Here is a 24,581-nt window from a genome sequence, read left to right as displayed (position 1 = left end):
GTATGATTTTTGTTTTGATCGGACTTTTTGATCACTTTTTATTCATTTTTTAATGTTATAAAAAGTGACCAAAATACGCTTTTTTGGACTTTGGAATTTTTTTGCGCGTACGCCATTGACCGTACGGCTTAATTAATGATATATTTTTATAGTTCGGACATTTACACATGCGGCTATACCACATATGTTTATTTATTTATTTTTTTACACTGTTTTATTTTTTTTATGGGAAAAGGGGGGTGATTCAAACTTTTATTAGGGAAGGGGTTAAATAACCTTTATTAACACTTTTTTTTTACTTTTTTTTTGCAGTGTTATAGGTCCCATAGGGACCTATAACACTGCACACACTATTCGCTCATCCTGATCACAGGCGTGTATTAACACGCCTGTGATCAGCATTATCGGCGCTTGACTGCTCCTGCCTGGATCTCAGGCACGGAGCAGTCATTCGTCGATCGAACACTGAGGAGGCAGGTAAGAGCCCTCCCGGTGTCCGATCAGCTGTTCGGGACGCCGCGATTTCACCGCGGCGGTCCCGAACAGCCCGACTGAGCAGCCGGGATACTTTCAGTTTCACTTTAGAAGCGGCGGTCAGCTTTGACCGCCGCTTCTAAAGGTTTAATACCGCACATCGCCGCGATCGGCGATGTGTGGTATTAGCCGTGGGTCCCGGCCGTTGATTAGCGCCGGGACCGACGCGATATGATGCGGGATCGCGGCGCGATCCCGCTTCGTATCGCGGGAGCCGGCGCAGGACGTAAATATACGTCCTGCGTCGTTGAGGGGTTAAAGGGGTACTCCATTTTTTTTTAAAATAAACTGGTGCCACAAAAAGTTAAACAGATTTTAATTACTTCTATTAAAACATCTAAATCCTTCCAGTACTTATTAGCTGCTTTATACTACAGAGGAAATTCTTTTCTTTTTGGATTTCTTTTCTGCCTGCCCACAGTGCTCTCTGCTGACACATCTGTCCATGTCAGGAACTGTCAAGAACATGTGTTTGCTATGGGGATTTTCTCCTGCTCTGGACAGTTCCTGACATAGACATAGGTGTCAGCAGAGAGCACTTCCTGTGGAACACAGCAGCTGTTGGGTGTGTCTGACTTCCGGAGTTTTCCAGAGAGAGAGGATTGAAGCAGTGTTTCCTACAGCTTTTTCCCCAGGAGGGTGGCAGCTTCCTTGGGAAAGCCTCCTGCTATGGAGCCCCAGACTTCCACCCCTCGAATTAGGCCGACGGGGGTGGGAGTGAGAGAGCTACGGCCGATTCCCAGGACGGGGTGAGAAGATCCAGCAGGCTCCGCAGTAATGTGGAGCCCACTCCCCCGTCTGTCGCTGGAAACTGCAAGGCGTCCGGTAAGAAGCTTACGGTTATGTCTTCGGGGACTGTGTCTGATATTATGGAACCCCTTCACCGGGGAGTGAAGGGACCCAGGGAGTCGCTAGCTACTTTCGGTTCCCGCATGCAGGCAAAGCTAGTAGAATATGAGCAGATGGGAAAGAAGCTGAAAATCATAAGGGAAGACCTGAAGTTTGCCCGCTACAAAACAGATAACTCCGCCAAGGCCATGAGGGCAAGGTTCGCTGCCAGGGTGTGTGAGCTGAAGGCAGAGGAGCAGGAGGTGGTGAGAGCCCGAATGCAGATCGTAGAGGGATTGGGCATGTTTAAAGAAAAATTAAAGAATAAAGACCACTAGTAATGTGGAGCCCACTCCCGCGTCTGTCGCTGGAAACTGCAAGGCGTCCGGTAAGAAGCTTACGGTTATGTCTTCGGGGACTGTGTCTGATATTATGGAACCCCAGAAATGCGGAGTGAAGGGACCCAGGGAGTCGCTAGCTACTTTCGGTTCCCGTATGCAGGCAAAGCTAGTAGAATATGAGCAGCTGGGAAAGAAGCTGAAAATCATAAGGGAAGACCTGAAGCTTGCCCGCTACCAAACAGATAACTCCGCCAAGGCCATGAGGGCAAGGTTCGCTGCAAGGGTGTGTGAGCTGAAGGCAGAGGAGGAGGAGGTGGTGAGAGCTCGAATGCAGATCGTAGAGGGATTGGGCATGTTTAAAGAAAAATTAAAGAATAAAGACCGCTATAAAACCATGCGGACCCCTGTGAAGGAGGAAGAGGATAGTCAGGGGGAGGAGGAGTGCTTGTGTGTCACGGAGGAGAAGATGGAGTAAGGTAGTGAGGGAGATGGCGGCAGTGAGGGTGATGAGAGTAAGGGGGATGTGTGTGATACCCTGTGTACCCCTAAGACCTCTGTCACCCCGAGTGCGGATTACATCAACCCTGCCCAAGTCGCCTTACCAGCTACCTCTGAGGAAAGGGACAGTAGTGATGGCAGTGACAGTGGGCCGGTCGGTGGGGGGGCTCCTGCGGGCCATAGTGATGCAGGAGTCACCCACCCGTCTGGAAAATATCAGTTTTAGCCAGAACCTGGGCCCTGAGGAGAGTAAGAGGAAGAAAAAGAAGAAAAAGGCTGAGGAGCAGATAAAGTTTGTCTTCTCCCCTTTCCAGCAGTCTGGGCCACCTGAAAAGTTGGTTAAGGCTGCTGGGCCCCCCACCCTGCCAGATCCCGCTTCTGCTGTGGAACGGGACAAGCATTGGAGGTACAGTGCTGCATCCAATATGGGTGCGGGTGCTACAGTCACGCGTCCTGCTGGTAGGGAAGAGCAGGACGGGCTAATGGTGGGCAATAGTTATGCGGCAGTGTGCAAGGGGAGCGGTTCCCCGAGTATTGTGGGCAATGTTACCAGCCCTGCAGGGCACTTCCCTGAGAGGGGGGGAGTGTCCGGGCACTTGAGGTGTGTGGTGAGATCTTCTGCTCGGGGGGCGGTCCCCTGGGCGCTGCTAGTAGTGTCGGTGCTGTGGGGCACTCCCCTGTGAGGGGGGGGGAGCGTCCAGGTGTCAGAACCTGCTGCTGAGCCCGTGCGGTTGGGCGCAGTGTGTGGCGCGGGCACTGCAGGGATCTCCCCTGTGAGAGAGGGGAGTCCCTGCACATCAGTGGCAGGAGGAGGGGTGAAGGTGCGCCCGGAGGGGCAGCCTCAGCTTCGGGAGGTGATGTCGGCAATGACATCTCGAATGGAGGAGGAGTCAGCTTCGCCAACAATGGCAGCCGCCGGTGACCTGAGAATGTACAAGAAGGCCAAGCTAAAGCATGTCCAGGCCAGCCCAGAGGTAGTGGGTGAAGCAGCTGCTGATCCCAAAAATTCTGTCAATAAAAGCAACGTTAATGTGTGAATGATGGTGAGTGGTAGTGCGGTGGATGAGAGGGGTGTATGTGGCAGTGGCAGTGGTGTAGATGGGAGGAGTGGTAGTGGTGCAAATGGGAGGAGTGGTAGTGGTGCAAATGGGAGGAGTGGTAGTGGTGCAAATGGGAGGAGTGGTAGTGGTGCAGATGGGAGGAGTGGTAGTGGTGTAGATGGGAGGAGTGGTAGTGGTGTGAATGAGAGGGGCGATAGGGGAGTGAATGAGAGGATTGGTAGTGGTGCAGATGGTAGGAGTAATAGTGGTGTAGATGGGAGGAGTGGTAGTGGAGTGATCGGGAGGAATGGCAGTGAATTGAATAAGAGTGGTGATAGTGGAGTGAATAGGAGGGGTGGTAGTGGTGTGAATGAGAGGAGTGGTAGTGGTGCAGATGGGAGGAGTAGTGGTGTGAATGAGAGTAGTAGTAGTGGTGTGGATGGTAGGAATAAGAGTGGCTTTTGTGGCAGTACAGGTGGCCTAGGCGGGGATGTAGGGACAGTGTATGGTCCGGCTGCCCCCCCGGTTGCCAGGAGTTATGCAAGTGTGGCGACTGGGGGTTCAGTAGGATCTTTACCTCCTGCATCTGGTGACGGTCAGTTACAACGGCGCCTCCTGGAGGCACTAAAGAGAGGAGAAAGGATGCTCCAGGTAGAGGGAAAGGAGATGGACCTGTCTTTTTGGGTGGAGAGACATGGTCTGGGAGCGTTCCCAGAGAGGAATGGGGAGACCGTATGGTCCCTCCAGACACCCGGGCAGGAGGTAGGTCACAGGAATGTGGCCAGTTTGGTCTGGAAAGACGAAGATGCATGCCCCCAAAGGGGCAAGGTGGTGGAGCTTCTTTTCCAGAGGGGTTTCAGGGCTGGGGACATCTTTGCCCTGATTCACCCCTTCGGCTCCTCCGAGTTTGACGTCAGCTTTGTTAGGCCAGAGGGACTAGATCTCTTTTGGTCTAATTAAGAGCTGATGAAAAACTAGCCCGGATGGCGAGATTTCGCTGTAAAAGCGGTATCTCGCCAGAGTATGGTAAAGAAAGTGACCGTTTTGACCCGAAACGAGTCACTTTCTTGTTATGACATTATGACCTGGCTGGGCAGGTATGGAGAGATGACGGACGTCCCCCGGAAGAACTTTGACGAGCACAATATATGGTCTGGGGCCTGGACGTTTTCCGTTCATCTCAGGCGTTCAGGGAACACGGTCACCCACATCCCTTCGGCCACCTTCCTGGGACGCGACAGGATTCAGATCTTCTACCAGGGGCAGCCGAAGCTGTGTCACAGGTGTGGTGACCCAAACCACTTTAGTGCCAACTGCACTCAGCAGATATGCGCCCTCTGCTGTGGGGTGGGTCACCTGGCGGCCACCTGTGGGCAGTATAGTGGGGTGGCGGTCCTTTTTACCGCTCCTGTTGAATGCAGACGGGTTATTGAGTTAGAAATGGCGAGGTGCCTGATCTTAGATGTCTTCATGAAGGGACAAGAGCTCCGGCTCATTAACATCTACGCCCCGCAAACTAAGCGGGGCCGTAAAGATCTTTTTATGAGGATTAAGCCCTTTCTTTTTACGAGTCGGCAAGTGATCTTTGGAGGGGACTTCAATAATGTCACGAGGTCCCAAGATAGGAGGCTCCAATGGTCCGCTGACTTGTGATAGTGTGGCGCTGATTAGCATAGCTAGAGAAGCTCGCCTAGAGGACGCCCACATCCGGAGCCCCTCAGGCCACGCGGGTTTCACCTATCATCAAGGTAGTCGCAGGTCTAGGAAAGATAGGTTTTATTTAAAGGAGGAAGCCGTCTCTTCCGCAGTGTCCGTGGATGAGGTGGAGTTCTCCAATCACTGTATGATTTTGTTTTCCCTGAATGTTTCAGAGACCCCCCGGATGGGAAAAGGTTATTGGAAGCTGAATTCGTCCCTCCTGGAGGAAGCGGGCATAAGACAGTCCTTTGAGGATTTTCTTCAGAGTCAGGTACCTTTACTGGGCCTATGTAGTAGTAAGTCAGAGTGGTCGGAGATATTAAGGAGGCGGGTTGCGGGGTTCTTCCGCCAGCTCTCGAGCCTCAGGTCCCTGAACAGGTATCGCCTGTATCAGGGACTGAGGAGGAAACTCGAGCTTCTCATCTCAACTGGAGGTAGCCGTGAGGATATCTCCAGAGTGAAATCCTTGCTGATGGGGTGTCAGTACGATAGGCACGTAAGGGTCAGGAAGTACCGCTCGCCCGACCCTTACAGAAACTGTAAGATGTCAGTGAGTAGTAAAGTCATTTCAGGACTGATTGATAGTACATGATCTCTGAATCGGTCCTGATCAGGGATCTTGGAGGTTGTCAGATCATTCTACTCACACCTCTTGGGGAGGAAGGATCTAGATCGAGACGGGATGTCGGCTTTCCTGGCTGAAACCATTCCTGAGCCTGGGGTAGACCCCTCTCTTGATATTTTGGCAGAAGAAATCAGGGAAGTGGAAGTGAGACTGGCGATCGAGGGGCTTGCCCCTAAGAAGTCGCCAGGTCCGGATGGCTTAACATCCGAGTGGTACAGGACCTTTAAGGAGTCTTTAGCTCCCCTCTTGACTGAGGTATTCAATGAGTGTCTCTCCTCGGGTACTTTGCCGAATTAAACGAGGAGGTCAGCCCTGATTCTTCTGTCTAAGGGTAAAGATCCCAGCCGTATTGAGAATTGGAGGCCCATAGCTCTTCTCAATACGGACAGGAAGCTTCTGGCTAAGATACTGTTTAATCGGCTGGTGAAGTTTGCATCCCGGCTCCTTTCGGGGGCTCAGCACTGCTCTGTTCCAGGCCGAAGCACCTTAAGTGCGGTCCTTAGTGTCAGGGAGGCAGTGGAGCGGAGTAGTGCGGATTTCTGGAAGGGGTACTTGCTGTCCCTGGATCAGGCCAAAGCGTTTGATTGGGTGAACCACGAGTACCTCTGGTCCGTCCTCCTGAGATATGGCTTACTGACTACTTTTGTTAATTGGCTTATGATCTTGCATGCAGGGGCAGAGAGTTTCCCGCTGGTGAACGGTTGATCTGGCAGCTCTTTTGTGGTGGGATCCAGAGTCCATCAGGGTTGTCCTTTGAGCCCGCTTTTATACGTGTTTGCAATCGATCCCTTCGTCCGGAGGGTAGATTGTGGGCCGTTGGCAGGAGTCGGGATGAGTCTGGCGGAGCTGGATGTCGCCCAGAGAGTGGTGGCGTACACTGACGATGTCACCATTTTCTTGTCCTGGCGAGAGGAGGTCGATGTGGTGATGTCGGAAGTGGACCGGGATAAGTGTGAGAGTCTCTGGCTGGGAGGGGGAGATCCCACGTTTGATCTCCCGGACACCATTCCAGGGCCCCATGAGTCAGCAAAAGTTTTGGGCATCACATTCGGCCAGGATGATTATCCCATCAAAAACTGGGATGGTAAACTCCAGGATGCCGCTCAGAAGGTGGACCAGTGGAAGGGTTGGTCTATGACCCTCAGGGAAAGGGTACAACTGATCAAATCGTACCTGCTCCCCTTGTTTATCTATCTGGGCAGCGTATGTATCTTGCCAGAGGCCAACTACACTAGGATCTACAGCCTGTTTTTCCAACTGTTATGGGGAAACAGGATGAACCTAGTCAAGAGGGAGGTTACGTACCGCACGAGGAGAATAGGGGGTTTATCTATGATAAACCCTGTGATCTTCTTGAAAGCTAACATCTCAAACCTCTTGTCAGAGAGGGCTTCTCCATGGGTACTCTCCTGCAGGGAATGGTTTCGGCCTTTCTTCCAGGAATGGGAGACAGGAGGGCAAGTGAAGGACCTCCGTACGCCCCATGGATATCTTCCGGCTTATGCTACCCCGACTCTGAAAGCGATACGTCGGTGGGGTCTGGGAGATCAGGACCCAGTCAAGGCAGGTCCTTGACAAATGGGTTCTGTTGACCCACTTCCAGAAGCCTCTGGCGCTCAGGGACTGCCCAGGTTGGGATCTGAGGATGGGGTTGTACCTTTTAAACATGAAAAGGATCCCCCAGAAATTTTGGGACTTAGCCTGGCGCTGCTTTCAGGGGAAGCTATATGTGAGGGACAATTTGAAGTGTAGGAACTCTGATGACCAGGGATGTCCCCAAGAAGAGTGCGGGGACACGCTGGAAAGCATGGACCATTTCCTGCTTCATTGTCCCTTTAATATAGGGGTTTACAACAGGGTGGGTGCTTCCATCGACTGGAGTCAACTTGCCGGCCTTACCTATCCGGAGTGGGCCTATGGGGCATTCAGGACCCCGGGTGGCCGAGACCAGGGCACTTTATTCTTAGTTAGTTTAGTGGTTAGGTACTACACGTGGAATGCACGGTGTTTAGTGTCGACCCAGCAGAAAATCCTCTCCGAGGTGGAGGTCTGTAGGAATATCACCGTTGACCTCAGGAAGATCAGGTCTTTGGAGTATGGCAGTCTTGGTAACAGTAGGGCTTCTCTCCTATGGAGAGGGTTTTCTTTTGATGTGCCCTAGGTACTAGACCTTTTGGGTAGAGTACCTTTATTTTGGTTAGGGACAATGTTATAGGGATAGAGATAGGATGAGAACAGGGTTAGTTTGAATGGAGGGATAGGATCAGGGAGAATTGTAGGGGGAGTTAGGGAAAGAATGTAAAATTATTTTGAATGTATCAAGTCTGCCATCCTTCTTCCTGGTGGTGGGCTAATGCATGTGCACGCTAGCTTTTTGTTTTGTTTTTAAGCTGATATGGTATGAAGGGCTTACAGGTGACCAAACTTGGGCCTAAAGTGGGTTTGTGTATAAGTTGGTTGGGAGGAGTGCTAGGTGGGGAGGGTGTGCTTGTGGGTGGTGGTGTTCATCTTTGAGGGACCTGACATGGGTCAGTTAAGGACTGGACTTTGTGAACTGTAAGAACGGTATGGACTCTGACCCATGTACAGGAGGGGTGGTGTGGGTGAGGGTACAGTTTTAGTGTAGGGTTTTTCCTAGGGTTTTCTATTTATTTTTTAAGTGTTTTCTGTAGTGCAAATATTTTGTTTCTATCATATTTTATTTATATAGTATATTTAGTGATTTGTTACCTATATTGTGTTATATCTATATTGTTTTATATTGTTTCATGTTATAGCGTTATGGTAGCCGGACCAGTTGTTGTGTTGATATGTGGTTTATTTCGTTATTTGGTCTGTTTTGTTATGTTTTCTTTGGTATTTTCATTAGTCCCGGATAGAGGATTCAGTTAATTTGGTCATTTTGTAAGTGATCGTATGTGTGATATGATTATTTTGATTATTATTACTATTATTATTTTTATTTATATAAAAAAAATAAAAAATAAAAATATATATATAAAAATAAAAAAATAAAAATATATATACAATTTTTTTTTTTTTTTTGAGGTGTGCTTGCTATGTTTGTGTTTAGTTGTTCCCAAGTATAGATGGTTTTGAGTTATAGTCGGGTAATGATAACTTTTATGTTTATATTTTGATAAGACAAGTTGTGCTATTTTTTTTTCTTATGTTAATTTTTGGTAAGCGTGTGAGTGTTTGATTAGATATTTTGGGCATACTTTAATATCTTAGTATTTTAGTAACTTAGTAAAGCTGGGCTGGCCGGTTAGGCAGGGTTTTGTTTTTGGTTCTAGAGTATTTCTTATTTATGTTATAGCTGGTTAAGCTTGCTTTGTGTTTTGTATTTGATAAGTTTTGTATTTTTCTAATAAAAAGAGTGTCAGCAGAGAGCACTGTGGACAGACAGAAAAGAAAATAATTTCCTCTGTAGTATACAGCCGCTAAAAAGTAATGGAAGGATTAAGATTTTTTAATAGAAATAATTTACAAATCTGTATAACTTTTTGGCACCTGTTGATTATGATAAAAAAAAGTTTTCCACCGGAGCACCCCTTTAACCCCTTAAGGACTCAGCCCATTTTGGCCTTAAGGACCCAGACAATTTACGTTTTCATTTTTTCCTCCTCGCCTTCTAAAAATCATAACTCTTTTATATTTTCATCCACAGACTAGTATGAGGGCTTGTTTTTTGCGCGACCAGTTGTCCTTTGTAATGACATCACTCATTATATCATAAAATGTATGGCGCAACAAAAAAACACTATTTTTGTGGGGAAATTAAAACGAAAAACACAATTTTGCTAATTTTGGAAGGTTTTGTTTTCACGCCGTACAATTTATGGTAAAAATGACATGTGTTCTTTATTCTGAGGGTCAATACGATTAAAATGATACCCATTATTATATACTTTTATATTATTGTTGCGCTTAAAAAAAATCACAAACTTTTTAACCAAATTAGTACGTTTATAATCCCTTTATTTTGATGACCTCTAACTTTTTTATTTTTCCATATAAGCGGCGGTATGGGGGCTCATTTTTTGCGCCATGATCTGTACTTTTTTTTGATACCACATTTGCATATAAAAAACTTTTAATACATTTTTTATAATTTTTTTTTATAAAATGTATTAAAAAAGTAGGAATTTTGGACTTTTTTATTTTTTTTCGTTCACGCCGTTCACCGTACGGGATCATTAACATTTTATTTTAATAGTTCGGACATTTACGCACGCGGCGATTTCAAATATGTCTATAAAAAATGTTTTTTACGCTTTTTGGGGGTAAAATAGGAAAAAACGGACGTTTTACTTTTTTATTTTGGGGAGGGGATTTTTCACTTTTTTTTTACTTTTACTTTTAAATTTTTTTACATTTTTTTTTACACTTGAATAGTCCCCATAGGGGACTATTCATAGCAATACCATGATTGCTAATACTGATCTGTTCTATGTATAGGACATAGAACAGATCAGTGTTTTCGGTCATCTTCTGCTCTGGTCTGCTCGATCACAGACCAGAGCAGGAGACGCCGGGAGCCGCATGGAGGAAGGAGAGGGGACCTCCGTGCGGCGTTATGAATGATCGGATCAGCGCTGCAGGCGATCCGATCGTTCATTTAAATCGCCAACTGCCGCAGATGCCGGGATCTGTATTGATCCCGGCACCTGAGGGGTTAATGGCGGACGCCCGCGAGATCGCGTGCGTCGGCCATTGCCGGCGGGTCCCTGGCTGCGATCAGCAGCCGGGATCAGCCGCGCATGACACGGACATCGCTCCGATGCCCGCGGTTATGCTTAGGACGTACATTTACGTCCTGCGTCCTTAAGGGGTTAACCCCTTAACGATGCAGGACGTATATTTACGTCCTGCGCCGGCTCCCGCAAGATGAAGCAGGGTCGCGCTGCGACCCCGCATCACATCGCGTCGGTCCCGGCGCTCATCAATGGCCGGGACCTGCGGCTAATACCACACATCGCCGCTTCTAAAGTGAAAGTGAAACTATCCTGGCTAGTCAGTCAGGCTGTTCGGGACCGAACAGCTTACAGGACACCGGGAGGGCCCTTACCTGTCTCCTTGGTGTCCGATCGACGAATGACTGCTCCGTGCCTGAGATCCAGGCAGGAGCAGTCAAGCGCTGATAACACTGATCACAGGCGTGTTAACACACGCCAGTGACCAGCATAGGATATCAGTGTGTGCAGTGTTATAGGTCCCTATGGGACCTTTAACACTGCAAAAAAAAAAGTAAAAAAGAAGTGTTAATAAAGGTAATTTAACCCCTTCCCTAATAAAAGTTTGAATCACCCCCCTTTTCCCATAAAAAAAAATAAAACAGTGTAAATAAAAAAACAAATAAACATATTTGCGTAAAGATCACAGAGATGTCCGAACTATAAAAATATATAATTAATTAAACCGCACGGTCAATGGCGTACGTATTCCAAAGTCCAAAAAAGCGTATTTTTGGTCACTTATTTATACCATTAAAAAATGAATAAAAAGTGATCAAAAAGTCAGATCAAAACAAAAATCATACTGATAAAAACTTCAGATCACGGCGCAAAAAATGAGTCCTCATACTGCCCTGTACGTGGAAAAAGAAAAAAGTTATAGGGGTCAGAAGATGACATTTTTAAACGTATAAATTTTCCTGCATGTAGTTATGATTTTTTTCCAGAAGTACGACAAAATCAAACCTATATTAATAGGGTATCATTTTAACCGTATGAACCTACAGAATAATGATAAGGTGTCATTTTTACCGAAATATGCACTGCGTAGAAACAGAAGCCACCAAAATTAACAAAATTGAGTTTTTTCTTCGATTTTGTCGCACAATTATTTTTTTTTTCCGTTTCGCCATGAATTTTTGGGTAAAATGACTGATGTCACTGTAAAGTAGAATTGGTGATGCAAAAAATAAGCAATAATATGGATTTTTAGGTGGAAAATTGAAAGGGTTATGATTTTTAAAAGGTAAGGAGGAAAAAACGGAAGTGCAAAAACTGAAAAACCCTGAGTCCTTAAGGGGTTAAGACAACTGCCTTGCTAACGAAGCTGAGGGTAAAGTTAATAGACTGGCCAAGTATGTTTCCAGACCTATACCATATTGAGCATCCTCAAACCGAAGGTGAGTGAGTGTAAGATTTCTAACATCCAGCAGGTCTGTCATGTCATCATGGAGGAGTGGAAGAGGACTCCAGTGGCAATCTGTGAAGCTCCATGCCCAAGAGGCTCAGGGCAGTGCTGGAAAAAAAATTATGGCCACACAAATGATTGACACTTTTTGCCCGGTTTGGATATTTCCACTTTTGATGCCAAGATTTAGACATTAATAACTGTGTGTTGTTAGTTTGAAGGGACACAACATGAAACACTGTTATACAGGCTGTGCACTCACTACTTTACATTGTACCCATGTCATTTCTTCAGCGTGGTCACATAAAAAGATATAATAGAATATTTTTTATATGTGATGGGTAGACCCACTTATGTGAGATACTATGAATTGAAATGGACAGATAGATAGTATAGATAGACATGAAAAGAGTTTGCACTATTTTTTACTTGAAATGGAACAAAGTGATTTTTGGATTTTTTCCCCCCATTTGGTGCTGCAGCAACTCTTTCTCTTTTTTGTGTGAGCCCCGACCCTGCACTTTACTAGCTGTGTGCACTACCTATACATCTGATCTGAAGTTCTACTCACCTTGCTTTTTTTTGTAGATAGAGAGATAGTTGGATAAATGATCTAAATATTAATGAAATAAGCTTTTACCCAGCATCCAAGCTTTCTACAACCTCCCAAGTAGTTGAAGTCATCTTTCCATTGTCTGTTAGAGACAGTATATCTTATACAAATAGCTGTACCCTCCTATAATAGGACCAATACAGATCTCTAGATCAGGCTCTTTGAGACTTTGGGGTAACTGACATAGGTGGTAGGTCTGAGGGGGGGGGGGGGGTGAAGAGCCACAACATCACCCAGTTTTTACCAAGAGTAACACTTTACACAACATTTAACTTTGACAGGTTGCTTCAACTTGTTGTGAGGCGATATAATGCTTTATTTATATGTCTGTGTATGTATGAGTATATCATTATGGTGTGTGGAATGCTAAGGAAATAAACTAGTTTTACTAAACACCACAAAATAGCAATCTTTCTTTGGCCATATAATGAATTAATTACTTTGGTTAATATATAAATCGGTTATTATAACTTAACTGGATCTGATCTAATAAGCACAAGATAACATTGACCTAACTACCCAATGAAACTAAATCCAAGCATAATGTCAAAATCCTTCAAGGGTCATATCTCTGGGATCTTGACATGTTTTGCTCGTATAATTTTATGTATTCTTCATAGGGCTTTCCCTGGGGTGTCTTACCTTTAACTCTATTTAGTCTAAGATACGGTTCAGACTATTTTTTGTACTTCACATTATAAACACAATAGTTCCAGATAAACGAGGACTTAGTTCAATATTAACCTTATCTGTAAGTCATATAGTCCTATCCTCTAAGAACCTTATTGTAGAGTGCATACAGCTCCATAATAACATGTATACTGGATGTATACTGGAGAAAAAAGAGAGCTACACCATTTTTTCATTTGGAGAATTAAAAATCAATACTTTATTGATATTTATCATAAAAAAATATATCGCACAAATGTGGTCTTTAAAATGTACAACAGTCCAATACAAACACAATGCGTGAAGGGAAAAGGGGTATCAGTCTACATAATCTGTCTTATCAATCATCCGTTATATATTAAAGGTACATCAGCAATAATCCTCCATACAGTAGTATGTATTAGTATATATTAGGGGTTGGGAACCAATCACTCACTATGGAGACCCAAACCTTATACTACACTGTAGTTACCATATGTAAACCATACTGGAGTTCTGCTTACCCATTCTCATGTAGTACACCCCGGCCCCTCTCCAGACCTCAACGCACGTTCCACCGTCTTTCTCAAGAGGTCTTTCTGATTTCCTCTTGAAAAAGACGGTGAAACGTGCGTTGAGGTCGGGAGGGGGGCCGCGATGTACTACATGAGAATGGGTAAGCAGAACTCCAGTATGGTTTACATATGGTAACTACAGTGTAGTATAAGGTTTGGGTCTCCATAGTGAGTGATTGGTTCCCAACCCCTTATATATACTAATACATACTACTGTATGGAGGATTATTGCTGATGTACCTTTAATATATAACAGATGATTGATAAGACAGATTATGTAGACTGATACCCCTTTTCCCTTCATGCCTTGTATTTGTATTGGACTGTTGTACATTTTAAAGACCACATTTGTGCGATATATTTTTATATGATAAATATCAATAAAATATTGGTGTTTAATTTTTCAGATGAAAAAATGGTGTAGCTCTCTTTTTCTCCAGTATACATTGTACTTCACATTGTAGATTCCAGATTTACTGTATGGTCTAGAAGCTTCTTAGGAGACTCTGAAAAAATGTTCATATGAATGCAATGTAGAACATGTATGTAATGGGGGCAAACTATAGATTTATATGTATTATATGATCTGACAGTCTAAAATACTTTTCACCTAATAATTTCCTCATTGCCAATGGCACTTTGCTGGGCAGGAGATACTGTGATTGTCATGTTGAAATGAAAGTCAAAGATGACCTAAACAATAACCTTGCGTAAAAATTTACAGGAACAATAAATATAGCCTTTCCCACTTGGAGTTAGACTATACTGGTCCTTGTACCAAGATGTTATTATGGTATAAACAAAGACCTGGATGATTCTGGGCTGTATAATGCAGTCACCTTATTACCACACGTGATGTTGAATACTTGAATGAAGTCACCACAAACACAGAATTTTCTCATTTTCTATTATTTTTATTACAAAATAACCCATGTTTTCCCACAAAGTCAGTTTTAACTCTAAAACATATTTTACACCTGTAAAAAGTCATGGAATTCATTAGTCCCATCCAACAATAGAAATCCCAGTAGTAAACATTTATACAAAACATTGCTGTCTATGCTATCATATACTCCGGTAAAGTACAGTCTGGCAGTAGCATTGTGCATGCTTGATAATATGAATTGACGGGTGCATTTTTTATGAAATTACAACATTTCTAAACATAATGCACTATGCAAATATTAAGCAATAAAAAGGCAGTGTGTAGTAATAATAATACAACATTTTCCTATAAAGAAAAAGTTTTATAGGATTAAGACCTCTAACTTTTAAATTATAAAGCAAAGTAATGCAGCGGGCAATATGGGGGTGCAGAGGAAGGTAACTTGTCATTTTATACATAAAATGCTTTTGGCTGTAACACAATTTCTACACGATACAGTGGTTCTGTTTAGCTGGTGCACATTTTTCTTTAACTACAGTACAACAAAGTATATTGTGGACAGCTCCTTATACTTCTGTGCCTTCTCTGGAGTATAGGGTGCTATTTGCACTGATATTATAGAAATGGGAATTGAACTGATTTAAAACTGAACTGCCATAGCCAAAGGGATTTGATGGCACTGTACTGGACCACTCTGTCCCTCCGTGGTTGGCTAAGTTGGAAAGCGGAGAATAGGAGTTAAAACCAGTCATGTTCTGTCCCATTTTGTCAGAGGTTTCATTGAGTCCAAGTGGCCTGCTTACTGAGTTGGTAGTATTGACATAAGCAGTCATGCTAGAGAGAAAGTTGTTAAGGCATGGTGTTATAGCGGGCGGAGATAATCTTTTCTGAGATGAATCATCGGCTTCTGGTGAGGAGCTCTCCAACATGTCTTGATGTTCACCATTCTTTGGGCTGTTAGACAGCGGACTGCCCTCAGATTTCTCAGAAGATAGCTGTCCAGCGGTGTCAGACTTTCTCTTTCTCTTTCTGCGGAAGTTTCCATTATCAAACATCTTTTCACAGTTTGGATCTAGGGTCCAGTAATTTCCTTTACCTACAAAAACAAGAGAGCCTCTTAATAGTCTTTTACATTGTTTGCAGAAGGCCACATTATCTACAGAAATGGTTTGTAGCATTTTGATTTTTAAATAAAAATTCTACGACTTATGGCTCAGCTGAAAACATTAGATATATAACTTTGTATCTACTGAGTTGTAAAAAAAAAAATATGAAAATATACTTCGTAGACAAGGATAAAAAGTGCACAATGCATCCATCTACTCATTAGCCCTCATATTTCCCAGTCCTTTCTTTGACCTTGTACAGCACATTGCATAGTTTACTTTGCATTTTGATAAATGAGGTCTAAGCAGCGGTAACTTCCTATCATAGGAAACATCTCATATTACTTAAGAAAAAAAATCAACAAACTTTCTTCTCTAAATATAGATAAAAGTAAAATGTTATTTACCTGGATCGTCTTCATCTCTGGGAACCTTCTTGAAACAATCATTAAGAGACAAGTTGTGTCGGATGGAATTTTGCCACCCAGCCTTGCTTTTGTTGTAAAATGGAAAGTTGTCAGCAACATATTGGTAGATCTGGCTCAGTGTGAGTCTTCTGTCAGGGGCACCATGGATGGCCATGGCTATCAGTGCAGAATAAGAGTAAGGAGGTCTCACCAACTTCATGAGTTCTTCCTGGGAAGGAATTGGAAGCCAACCTAGTTCAGAACCTCCTAAGCCATGCATGTTAGGCAAGAGCTGCCTTTGCATCCCATAAGATTGAGGCATGAAGTGGCTGGTGTTAGATCCTGGAAGGTATGGAGGTGGTGTGATGGATGGTCCATTCAGCCATAAGTAAGGATTTGTAGTTGTGCTGTAATCTCCAGTCTCAAAGTTTGAAGGTCGCTGAGGACTAGGCATTGTCTGTGGGTGGAAGATGCTATCACAGTAGATATTCATCTCTGGAGGTTCTTGTCCAATATTTGGAAACTGTGGGCCACAGCGGGGTGGAGAATGTGTCTGTGGATCAAAAGCACTCATGGTATAAAGCTAGAAGGTTAGAGAGCACCTGTGCTTGCTACTGTCTTGAAACAGGTGTATCACCTGTGCCCTTCCTCACCACTACTTATACACCTGTCAGGAGCTAGCTTTCTGAATATGCTCCGCCTAGCTTTCACTGACTGGCTGGAGATGAAGTGATATCTCTTTTTGGAATGCTGGCAGCCTATAAGCCCATTTGAAATTTATGAGTGTTTATCTTTTAAATGAATGGAAGATTTTTTTTTCTAGTTCTAAAAAAAAAAAAAAATATATATATATATTTCATAGTAAACCTACTACAGTTAATGAATGTCCTGTAGTGGTATTTGCTGGTATTTTGCAGAATGAGATCAATTTTGAAAAGTGCAAAATGCACTCCTATCTTCATGACTTAACCAGTAAAACTTTATAGATGTATACCAAAGAAGTCTGGGATTGCAAAACATATGGGACAAAGGCTTCTTCTTATAAAACACACTGTGGATCTGATACATTGAATGTTACACATGTAGGTACTAGGAACCTCCTTGCATGACAAACTTGATCAGTGCATTTATCAATGTCACACAAGCCATCTATGAAATGAGAATCATTCACCAGAGCCACTTACTGCAGCACATTCACTACTTTTTATGGGCTCTGGGTTTTGCTCTGAGTTTAATGGCCAAATAAAAAAGATAAACATCAAAATCATCTTTACCCTTCATAATGTTTAGCTTCCTGCACACAATGTTTGTACTAACAAAAGCAACAGTTTTTCTACAGAGCTGCAAATTCTGGCATTTTCCCCCTAAATACATTTCTGTATTAACCACTTGCTGCGCTGAGAGCTTTCTTTAAACAGCACAAGCTATGTAGACACCGCTTGTTGAAGCTATCCAGTGCAAAGGGAAGCCAAGGACAATGCACATTCTGAGCCAATAGACTTGCTGATGGAGCATACGCTATATTTGTCATCCAGACCCAACTGGTACTTACATCTGTTGTTAAAAATAATCAGTTTTCCATAATTTTAGCAAATCAAATGTATGTACCAGAAAGGGTGTGATTTAAGGACTTCCATAGAAATTACACTCCACTGCTTTCAATAAGGCTTAAGTATTGTTTATACATAAACCAAAATTCAGAAAAAAAATATATATATAATACCATAAACATTTTATTTATTTTTGTAAAAATAAGGTTTGGTAACAAGCCATAGCAGATGTATCTGGTAGACTCTCATCTCTCCTCCCTTGATAAACCAGCCAATCTGCCGAATGATCACTGTTAGATATATATAGTAGCATTCAATGCTATGATATGAGAAATATCCTGACTATATCTAGATATAATTAAAATTTAAAGACAGATATACACAAATAATCAGGGCTATTTTTATGAATATATTATTATTATTATTATTATTATTATCAACAGTAGTAGTATCTAGCCATCTCTCACGATAAATATATCCATATAATCCAGGTGATGATAGAATCCTGATGGGCCTGCCATAGACAGCACTACATTTCTGTGACACAGATTAGTTGTTGTTTTAATGAATGCCTTTGTTTTTAGAAGATAAGTACGGTGATGTTTATGGATTGCTTGAGACTGTCCACCCTGCCTTTGATTCTCCGGGTTGTCTTGTTTGTAGCACACATTGCTGCGTAAAGCTTATGATAACTAGATGCCTTGGTGGCTGGAGATTGTGGAGATGGCTCTTTACATTGATGCCTCCTTGTCCACACTTACACCTGCTGTGTATGAAAAGGTTTAGACAAAGGGAAAGAAGACGTGACCTGATGGAGTGATATTGGTGAAAGTGACACTATAGAGGGACAACTTCTTTACTTATACTGGTGCAGTGCCTCTCTAGACTCTAGTCACATATCTAATATACCATATGATTTAGTACTTACAAAGTGATATCTAGTTCTTAATAGGGTTTTGTTCAGAATTACACCAGTCTAGGAGTCCGAAAGTATGTGTTCAAATACTTCTGCTCATAAGGTGTCATCTAAAAAGAAAAGTCAATTTTATTACTTTAATTCAAATGTATTCAATTCAAGATAAAATATTGTTCTAATAGGTTAATGTATCATAAATGTTGTATATTCAAACTTCAATGTAGTTTTATTTTTATCTTTTACAGGGAGTCCTTCATTTGTGCACTGACTCATTATTCTGCACACACAGGAAGAGTGGGAGTCATAGTTTGTTATGGATGCTGTATTACTGATATGTAATATTACCACAATTGGTATTAAAGGGGTTACCCAAAATCTTCCACAAGGGATAGCATGCTGAACAATTGGGGTCAAAACTCTGGGACCCACACCAATCCCAAGAACAGAGGAAAATTGCCCCTTAAAGAAAAAAAGAGCTGCGTTCTTTCCATAAGGCTTTGACACATTGCCAAGTTCAGCACTGGACGCATGTGCACTAGTTGCTCCATTTATTTGAAGGACAATTGTTCTTTATTTTCACAATCATATTGTGAAAATTGGATGATATTGGATGTTCAGTTAATTATTCCATATTCTGTAAATAGGGATAACTTTGCATCTTTGGTAACCCCTTTAATGTGTTTTTAAGCAGCTCCTATAATAATCAAAGAGTGCAATTTATACTGCTATTCAGAGAATGTATCCGTTCTTTTTCCAAAGCTTCGCTCACAAATACTTGAAATCATTAAATATTAGCCATATGATTTTCCTTATAAGGAATGACCTGAATACTCTTGGAAGAACACCCTACAGGCATACAGTATTCACTTGCCTTGAATTACGGGTTTGTTTTATATTATGATCAGACATATATTATGAGATGGACATACTAAACACTATCCAGTTTGTCAATTCTGGCCCTGACAAGCTGTCTTTGAAAAGTACTGGAATAGGGTAATGTTCCTTCATATGCTACCAGATTAACATTATAACAAAACCATTTTATGTAATAATTTGCAGTATATAATGCATAATAAATAATAATTTAAAAAAAACAATATATATATATATATATATATATATATATTTATATAATTTTCTAACCTTGTTATCATGCATTACTATTCTTGCTGTCAATAAAACAGAACCCACAATGGAGCAAATATGAGGTCCATTGTAAGCCAATGTGGTCTGACGGTCATACTATAGATCTGTCACAAAGTCATGGTTTCCATTTATACACAGAAGCCATGCTGCTGGTGGTGAACATAACCTAACTGATGCTGTCTACAGAAAGCTAAGGATACAGCTTAGCAAGTCAAACCTATGTTAATATTCCTGAGACTTTGCAAACACTTTAACTATCTTACTAATGCAGGGGCATAGCTAAGGGGGAATGGCATAGTATGTGTCTTCGCTGCTGGATGCAAGAAGGGGCATCAACAAAATAAAATAGCAACTTTAATAATGTACTAAATGTGTATTTCATTAAATTGTTTGTAACCCAAATGGGCTTAAACAAGAATGAATTTGAGTAAAATATGAAAAAGGCCCCATAATGAAGTCATGTTTTACAGTTTAAACCTTTTTTAGACTTTAATGCCAAAGTAAAAGGGGTGCTCCACTGCTCAGCGTTTGGAACAAACTGTTCTGAATGCTGGAGCCAGTGCCCCCTCCCATAGACTTGCATTTAGGGGGAGGGGTGTGACATCATGAGGGGCGTGGCTATGACGTCACAAGCTCTCTGTGCCAGTTCCAGCATTCCAACAGCTTGTTCCAAACGCTGAGCAGCGGAGTACCCTTTTAAGTATATCTTAAATTGTAACAACCCCTTATCAATATAATTCCTCATTCTTTACCTCTAATTCCATCAGTGCCATATCGGGGCCAGAATAGCAACCCACATCGGGCCTGTCCGTTTTGCAATTGCAATGCAACTTAGTAGGATATATAGTATTTAATGGGATAAATCAAACTACTTGGAGAAAAGCATCAAGAACAAGTCAATATGTAAACATTCATAAGAAAAAGGTGGAAAAAGTTGACATAAGAAACAGCATTGCGCACATGATAACATACAGAATCCATTTCCTGGCCCTTTATGTATTAAGAGAACACTTCAGACCCATAACACAGGTAGTGGCATTGTGAGTAAACTTGATGAAGACATACACATTAAATATCTATGGAGCTCAGCTTTCAGACTGGTGTCTATTGCCAGCATTAAAGGGTACCTTTCATAAAAAAAACTTTTGATATATTATAGATTAATATATGCAGAATAACTTTCCAATAGCACATTATTTAAAAATATGCTTCTTTCTATTTAATTTTCCATTTTGAGAAAATGACCAATAGGGGTCTCCCTACCAGTCCTTTTTTTTTTATATAGATTTCAGACTCATGCTGGAGTCCTAAATCTCAGACTGTAGCTGGGACACAGACAAACTCAGCGCTGCTCCCTGCCAGGGAGTTTGTCTGTGTCCCGGCTGCAGTCTGAGATTTAGGACTCCAGCAGGAGTCTGAAATCTATATAAAAAAAAGGACTGGTAGGGAGACCCCTAGTGGTCATTTTGTCAAAGTGGAAAATTAAATAGAAAGAAGCATATTTTTTAATGACATGCTATTGGAAAGTTATTCTGCATACATTAATCTATAATATATCAAAAGTTTTTTGATGAAAGGTACCCTTTAAGCCTTCTGACAGCCTCATATATTTGTAATTAAAAGGCCCAGTATAAAATGTATATCAACTATCCTCTTTATCACCATATTTCTCACGACAATTTGTGCGGTTCTAGATTGTAAAGTGTTTTAAATCCAACTGAAACTGTTCTGGTTAATGTTCACATTAAATAAACATATATATATATATATATATATATATATATTAAACAACTAAATGCAAGAAAGAGTAGCGTTATAAAAGGAGTGTTGTGTGGACATTACAACTACTTCAAGTCTTCATATATTTAAATACATTATGCATTGTTATATGTAGGATCATTACATGACTTTTATTGTGTATCCTCTTTCATTTTGTAAATGCAAAGTTGAGATGAAAAGTTCAGATGAAGAAGAAAATTGTATCACATTCCCCAGTATAAGAGCACAAAAATAAAACATTTCAATGATAATCTTATGGATTCATTAGTGCATTATATAAATATTATTAGGTATAGTATATAAAATATAAGAACCTTGTAATGGTGATACTCTGCCGTCGAAGTGTTAAGATAATACTGATTGGGTCTAGATTTCTAAGATCATATAGCTGGGCCAAGGATGCAAAATAGCAGGGCAGAACTGTTCACATCTATAATGTAAGGTAACATTAGGTCGGCTGTGATGTTATACGTAACTGATCTATATGTAAGTATGGTCCACTTATGTTTTATATCTTGTACTTGTTGGATATTATAGAAACAATGACAATGGGTTAAGACCATATTATTATAGAAGTCATTTCAGTATTGAAGCGGGGTAACATATCTCTACGCCTGCCATATTCGATAGACTTTTCCCATGATCTCTGCTTGAACTCTAAACCATGTTTTCAGTAAATGTTCACCACTTGGAAACACAGCCGATAGATTCAGAAGTACTGTACACAGCGCCGCTGTTTATTGTCTCACTAGGTTTTAGCAGTCGGGAGATTATAGTAAATACACCAATAATAACACTGACTTGGTAAAATTTGAAAACTGCGACAAATTGTTAATGATTTATTTGTGACCGCCTCTGGGAAAATCTTGACGGCCAAGAATTCTTACTACGTTCCCTTTTGGTCTCATTTTAAGTCCTACAATGTAATGGAAACAAACACAATCTCATTACATGTCCTTCTCTAAAAGAAAACATGCACTGCTATCGGACAAGGCGGTCAGCTAGCTACCAGAATATTCCGGTAAGTGGCACCTTTCTTTTGGCATTCCTTGAAATCAATACCTGAGGATTGTCCTACGATTGTCCATATACATACACTCAGCTTTGAAACAAGACGTAGTTGACAGTTTGACAGACTGCTACTTATTATTACCAAATATAGAGGGTCAACCTGATCTAGAATCAGATATACCAATCCGGGAAGTGTATGTTTGTATGGTTCACAACCCTAGTGTGCTGCAATATATACTCAGGGATTCCAGAATATTATCATTGGCTGCTGCTCCCTGATTCCTGTCCAAAAAAGAGAATTTGTCACATACATCAGACGCTATCGAAGAATTTATCAACTGTACTATATAAATTAGTGGCTTGATATATAGCCGACGTTGCTGGTGTTCATGAAAAATGTTGTTTTTATTGGTATTAATAACACATTTGCCTATTACTGGGGCTCTCAATCATAAAATACTATGAATATAAAGAGACCAATAGTTATTTCCCATTAGAGAGCCACTTAGTCAATAGGGTCAGACTTATACAATGGCAAAAATGATACCTTATCTCTATAGTCCATTAGTTTTTCTCTATGTAGTTCAGAAATGGCAGCAATTGTTTACTCTTCTTAAGTTATACTTCAAATTGCTTGACATATATATATATATATATATATATATATATATAAATATATATATATATATATATATATATATATATATATATTTTAGATATATCTTACGGAAAAATGTGGATTTGAAGTATGTCAGTGAAGACAGTATAGCATTGATTCCCAACCAGGGTGCCTGGTGGGAGTTGTAGTTTTGCAACAGCTGGGGGCTCCCTGGCTGGGAAACACTGTAGTATAGTCTCGTTGGGAAAATAAGAGCAGCATCTCAGAAGTCTTACAAAGAATTAACTATAAGAGTAATAATACTGGGTATAAGAAAACATGTTTCAAGGAATGAACTACAAGGCTAGGAAAATATTCTTAGCCACTTTTCAAAGTCTGCAATGAAGTCTGTTTCACCACTCACTTATGGAAAAGATTATTAGATTTCCTGCAATTTTCTATGAGAATACAGCCTGTAAGGACTCAGTTACACTTTGCTTACTGTGGGGTTAATAAGATTATAAAAATGATTATAATCATTAATACAATTTAGCTGTATTATCATCAGAAAAAGCTGGGTGTACATCATTTGTCTTGTTATTATTGCGTTATACACCATATATAAAAAACAAAACGTTTTATTTATTGGCCAAGCCAGTGGAATAGGGATCTTGGGACTGAAAGCATAAAAATGGTAAGAAACAATCCACCCTGCAGCGTTACATAAAGTGTAAGTAAATAAGACATTGAGTGACAGGAATAAGTGAGCTCCTGGTGCAGCAATCCCTTACTGGATGCTCCTCATGTCAGCAGGCTCCAGCCATACAGCCCCGTAACACTGTCATACACCACGCACAGACCTTGGATAGAGGTCAACTTTGGTCTTGTTTTGAGTAAATCTTGAGCATAATGCAATACTGGCTTTGATGAGCGGTTTCAGATGGTTTATGCCGGTGGCAATGTGTACGTATTTACAGTAAAAATATATAAAACAGATATCTTGTACTGAAAAAAAAACATGACTCATAGGAGCAGCTCCCAGAAGTGTGACCTTGCAGCACGACAACAGTGGAGGAGGTTGGATTCCATGACACGTGCAGGGGACATAGTACCAGCATCTCTTAAAGGACCAGCTCCCTCTTTTACCCATGTAAGCAACTGCTTAAGAATGAAAAGAATGTGGATATGAAAACAGTGTAACCACTTTATAATACATGGATTATCAGCCCCCACAAGGTTAGGATAGTGTTGAGTATATGTTATTTTTCTTTTGCTAGACAGTTTTATGTTCTTTTTAAACTGTTACAATGAAACACTTGAAGATTCTTGTATGATCTGTCAGACTTTTAACCATTCTATAGATCTGCTATCTGCCCTTTACTTGTGGAAGGAATAGATTAATATGAGTATCTATGTTCTGTATGCAAGAAGAATATTTAAAGGATTTAACGTAAGTAACTCAAGTTGTAGTTGTGCTTTGTCGTGATCTAAATATCTTGGGGCCTAGCTGCAATGGGGATTAAAATAGATTCCTCCATGAAATCTGTCTAAAATCAGAAAGCCATGTAGATATCTATATATCATATACACATATATATATACACACACATCCGTCGTCATTGTAAAAGAAACAGCTAA

At 41.4% G+C, this 24,581-nt stretch overlaps 1 protein-coding gene across 3 annotated transcripts; it reads right to left on the bottom strand.

The window, feature by feature from the left end:
* Positions 1 to 14,450: 14,450 nt before the first annotated feature.
* FOXI1 (forkhead box I1) lies at positions 14,451 to 23,882 on the bottom strand. Of its 3 annotated transcripts, XM_056569447.1 has the most exons (4): positions 23,804 to 23,882; positions 18,422 to 18,519; positions 15,944 to 16,496; positions 14,451 to 15,526 (listed from the first exon to the last, which is right to left on the bottom strand). In XM_056569447.1, the coding sequence occupies exons 3-4, from the start codon at positions 16,434 to 16,436 to the stop codon at positions 14,997 to 14,999; spliced, it is 1,023 nt and encodes a 340-aa protein (XP_056425422.1). In that variant the 5' UTR covers positions 16,437 to 16,496; positions 18,422 to 18,519; positions 23,804 to 23,882; the 3' UTR covers positions 14,451 to 14,996. The 3 variants fall into 3 exon arrangements, with proteins under 3 accessions (XP_056425422.1, XP_056425423.1, XP_056425421.1); XM_056569448.1 differs by lacking the exon at positions 23,804 to 23,882 and having other exon boundaries at positions 18,422 to 18,714; XM_056569446.1 differs by lacking the exons at positions 18,422 to 18,519; positions 23,804 to 23,882 and having other exon boundaries at positions 15,944 to 16,552.
* Positions 23,883 to 24,581: the final 699 nt, after the last annotated feature.

The sequence above is a fragment of the Hyla sarda genome, chromosome 4 (assembly GCF_029499605.1).
Source record: "Hyla sarda isolate aHylSar1 chromosome 4, aHylSar1.hap1, whole genome shotgun sequence".
NCBI classification, from domain to species: Eukaryota; Metazoa; Chordata; class Amphibia; order Anura; family Hylidae; genus Hyla; species Hyla sarda.
This window is presented reverse-complemented; position numbering and strand designations above follow the sequence as displayed.

Excerpts from the sequence above, each read along its gene's own strand:
- FOXI1 (XM_056569446.1), bottom strand. The coding sequence starts at position 16,517 with ATGAGTGCTTTTGATCCACAGACACATTCTCCACCCCGCTGTGGCCCA. Across the intron at positions 15,527-15,943 it reads CAGAGATGAAGACGATCCAG|GTAAAGGAAATTACTGGACC; the intron begins GTAAATAACATT and ends TTGTTTTTGTAG.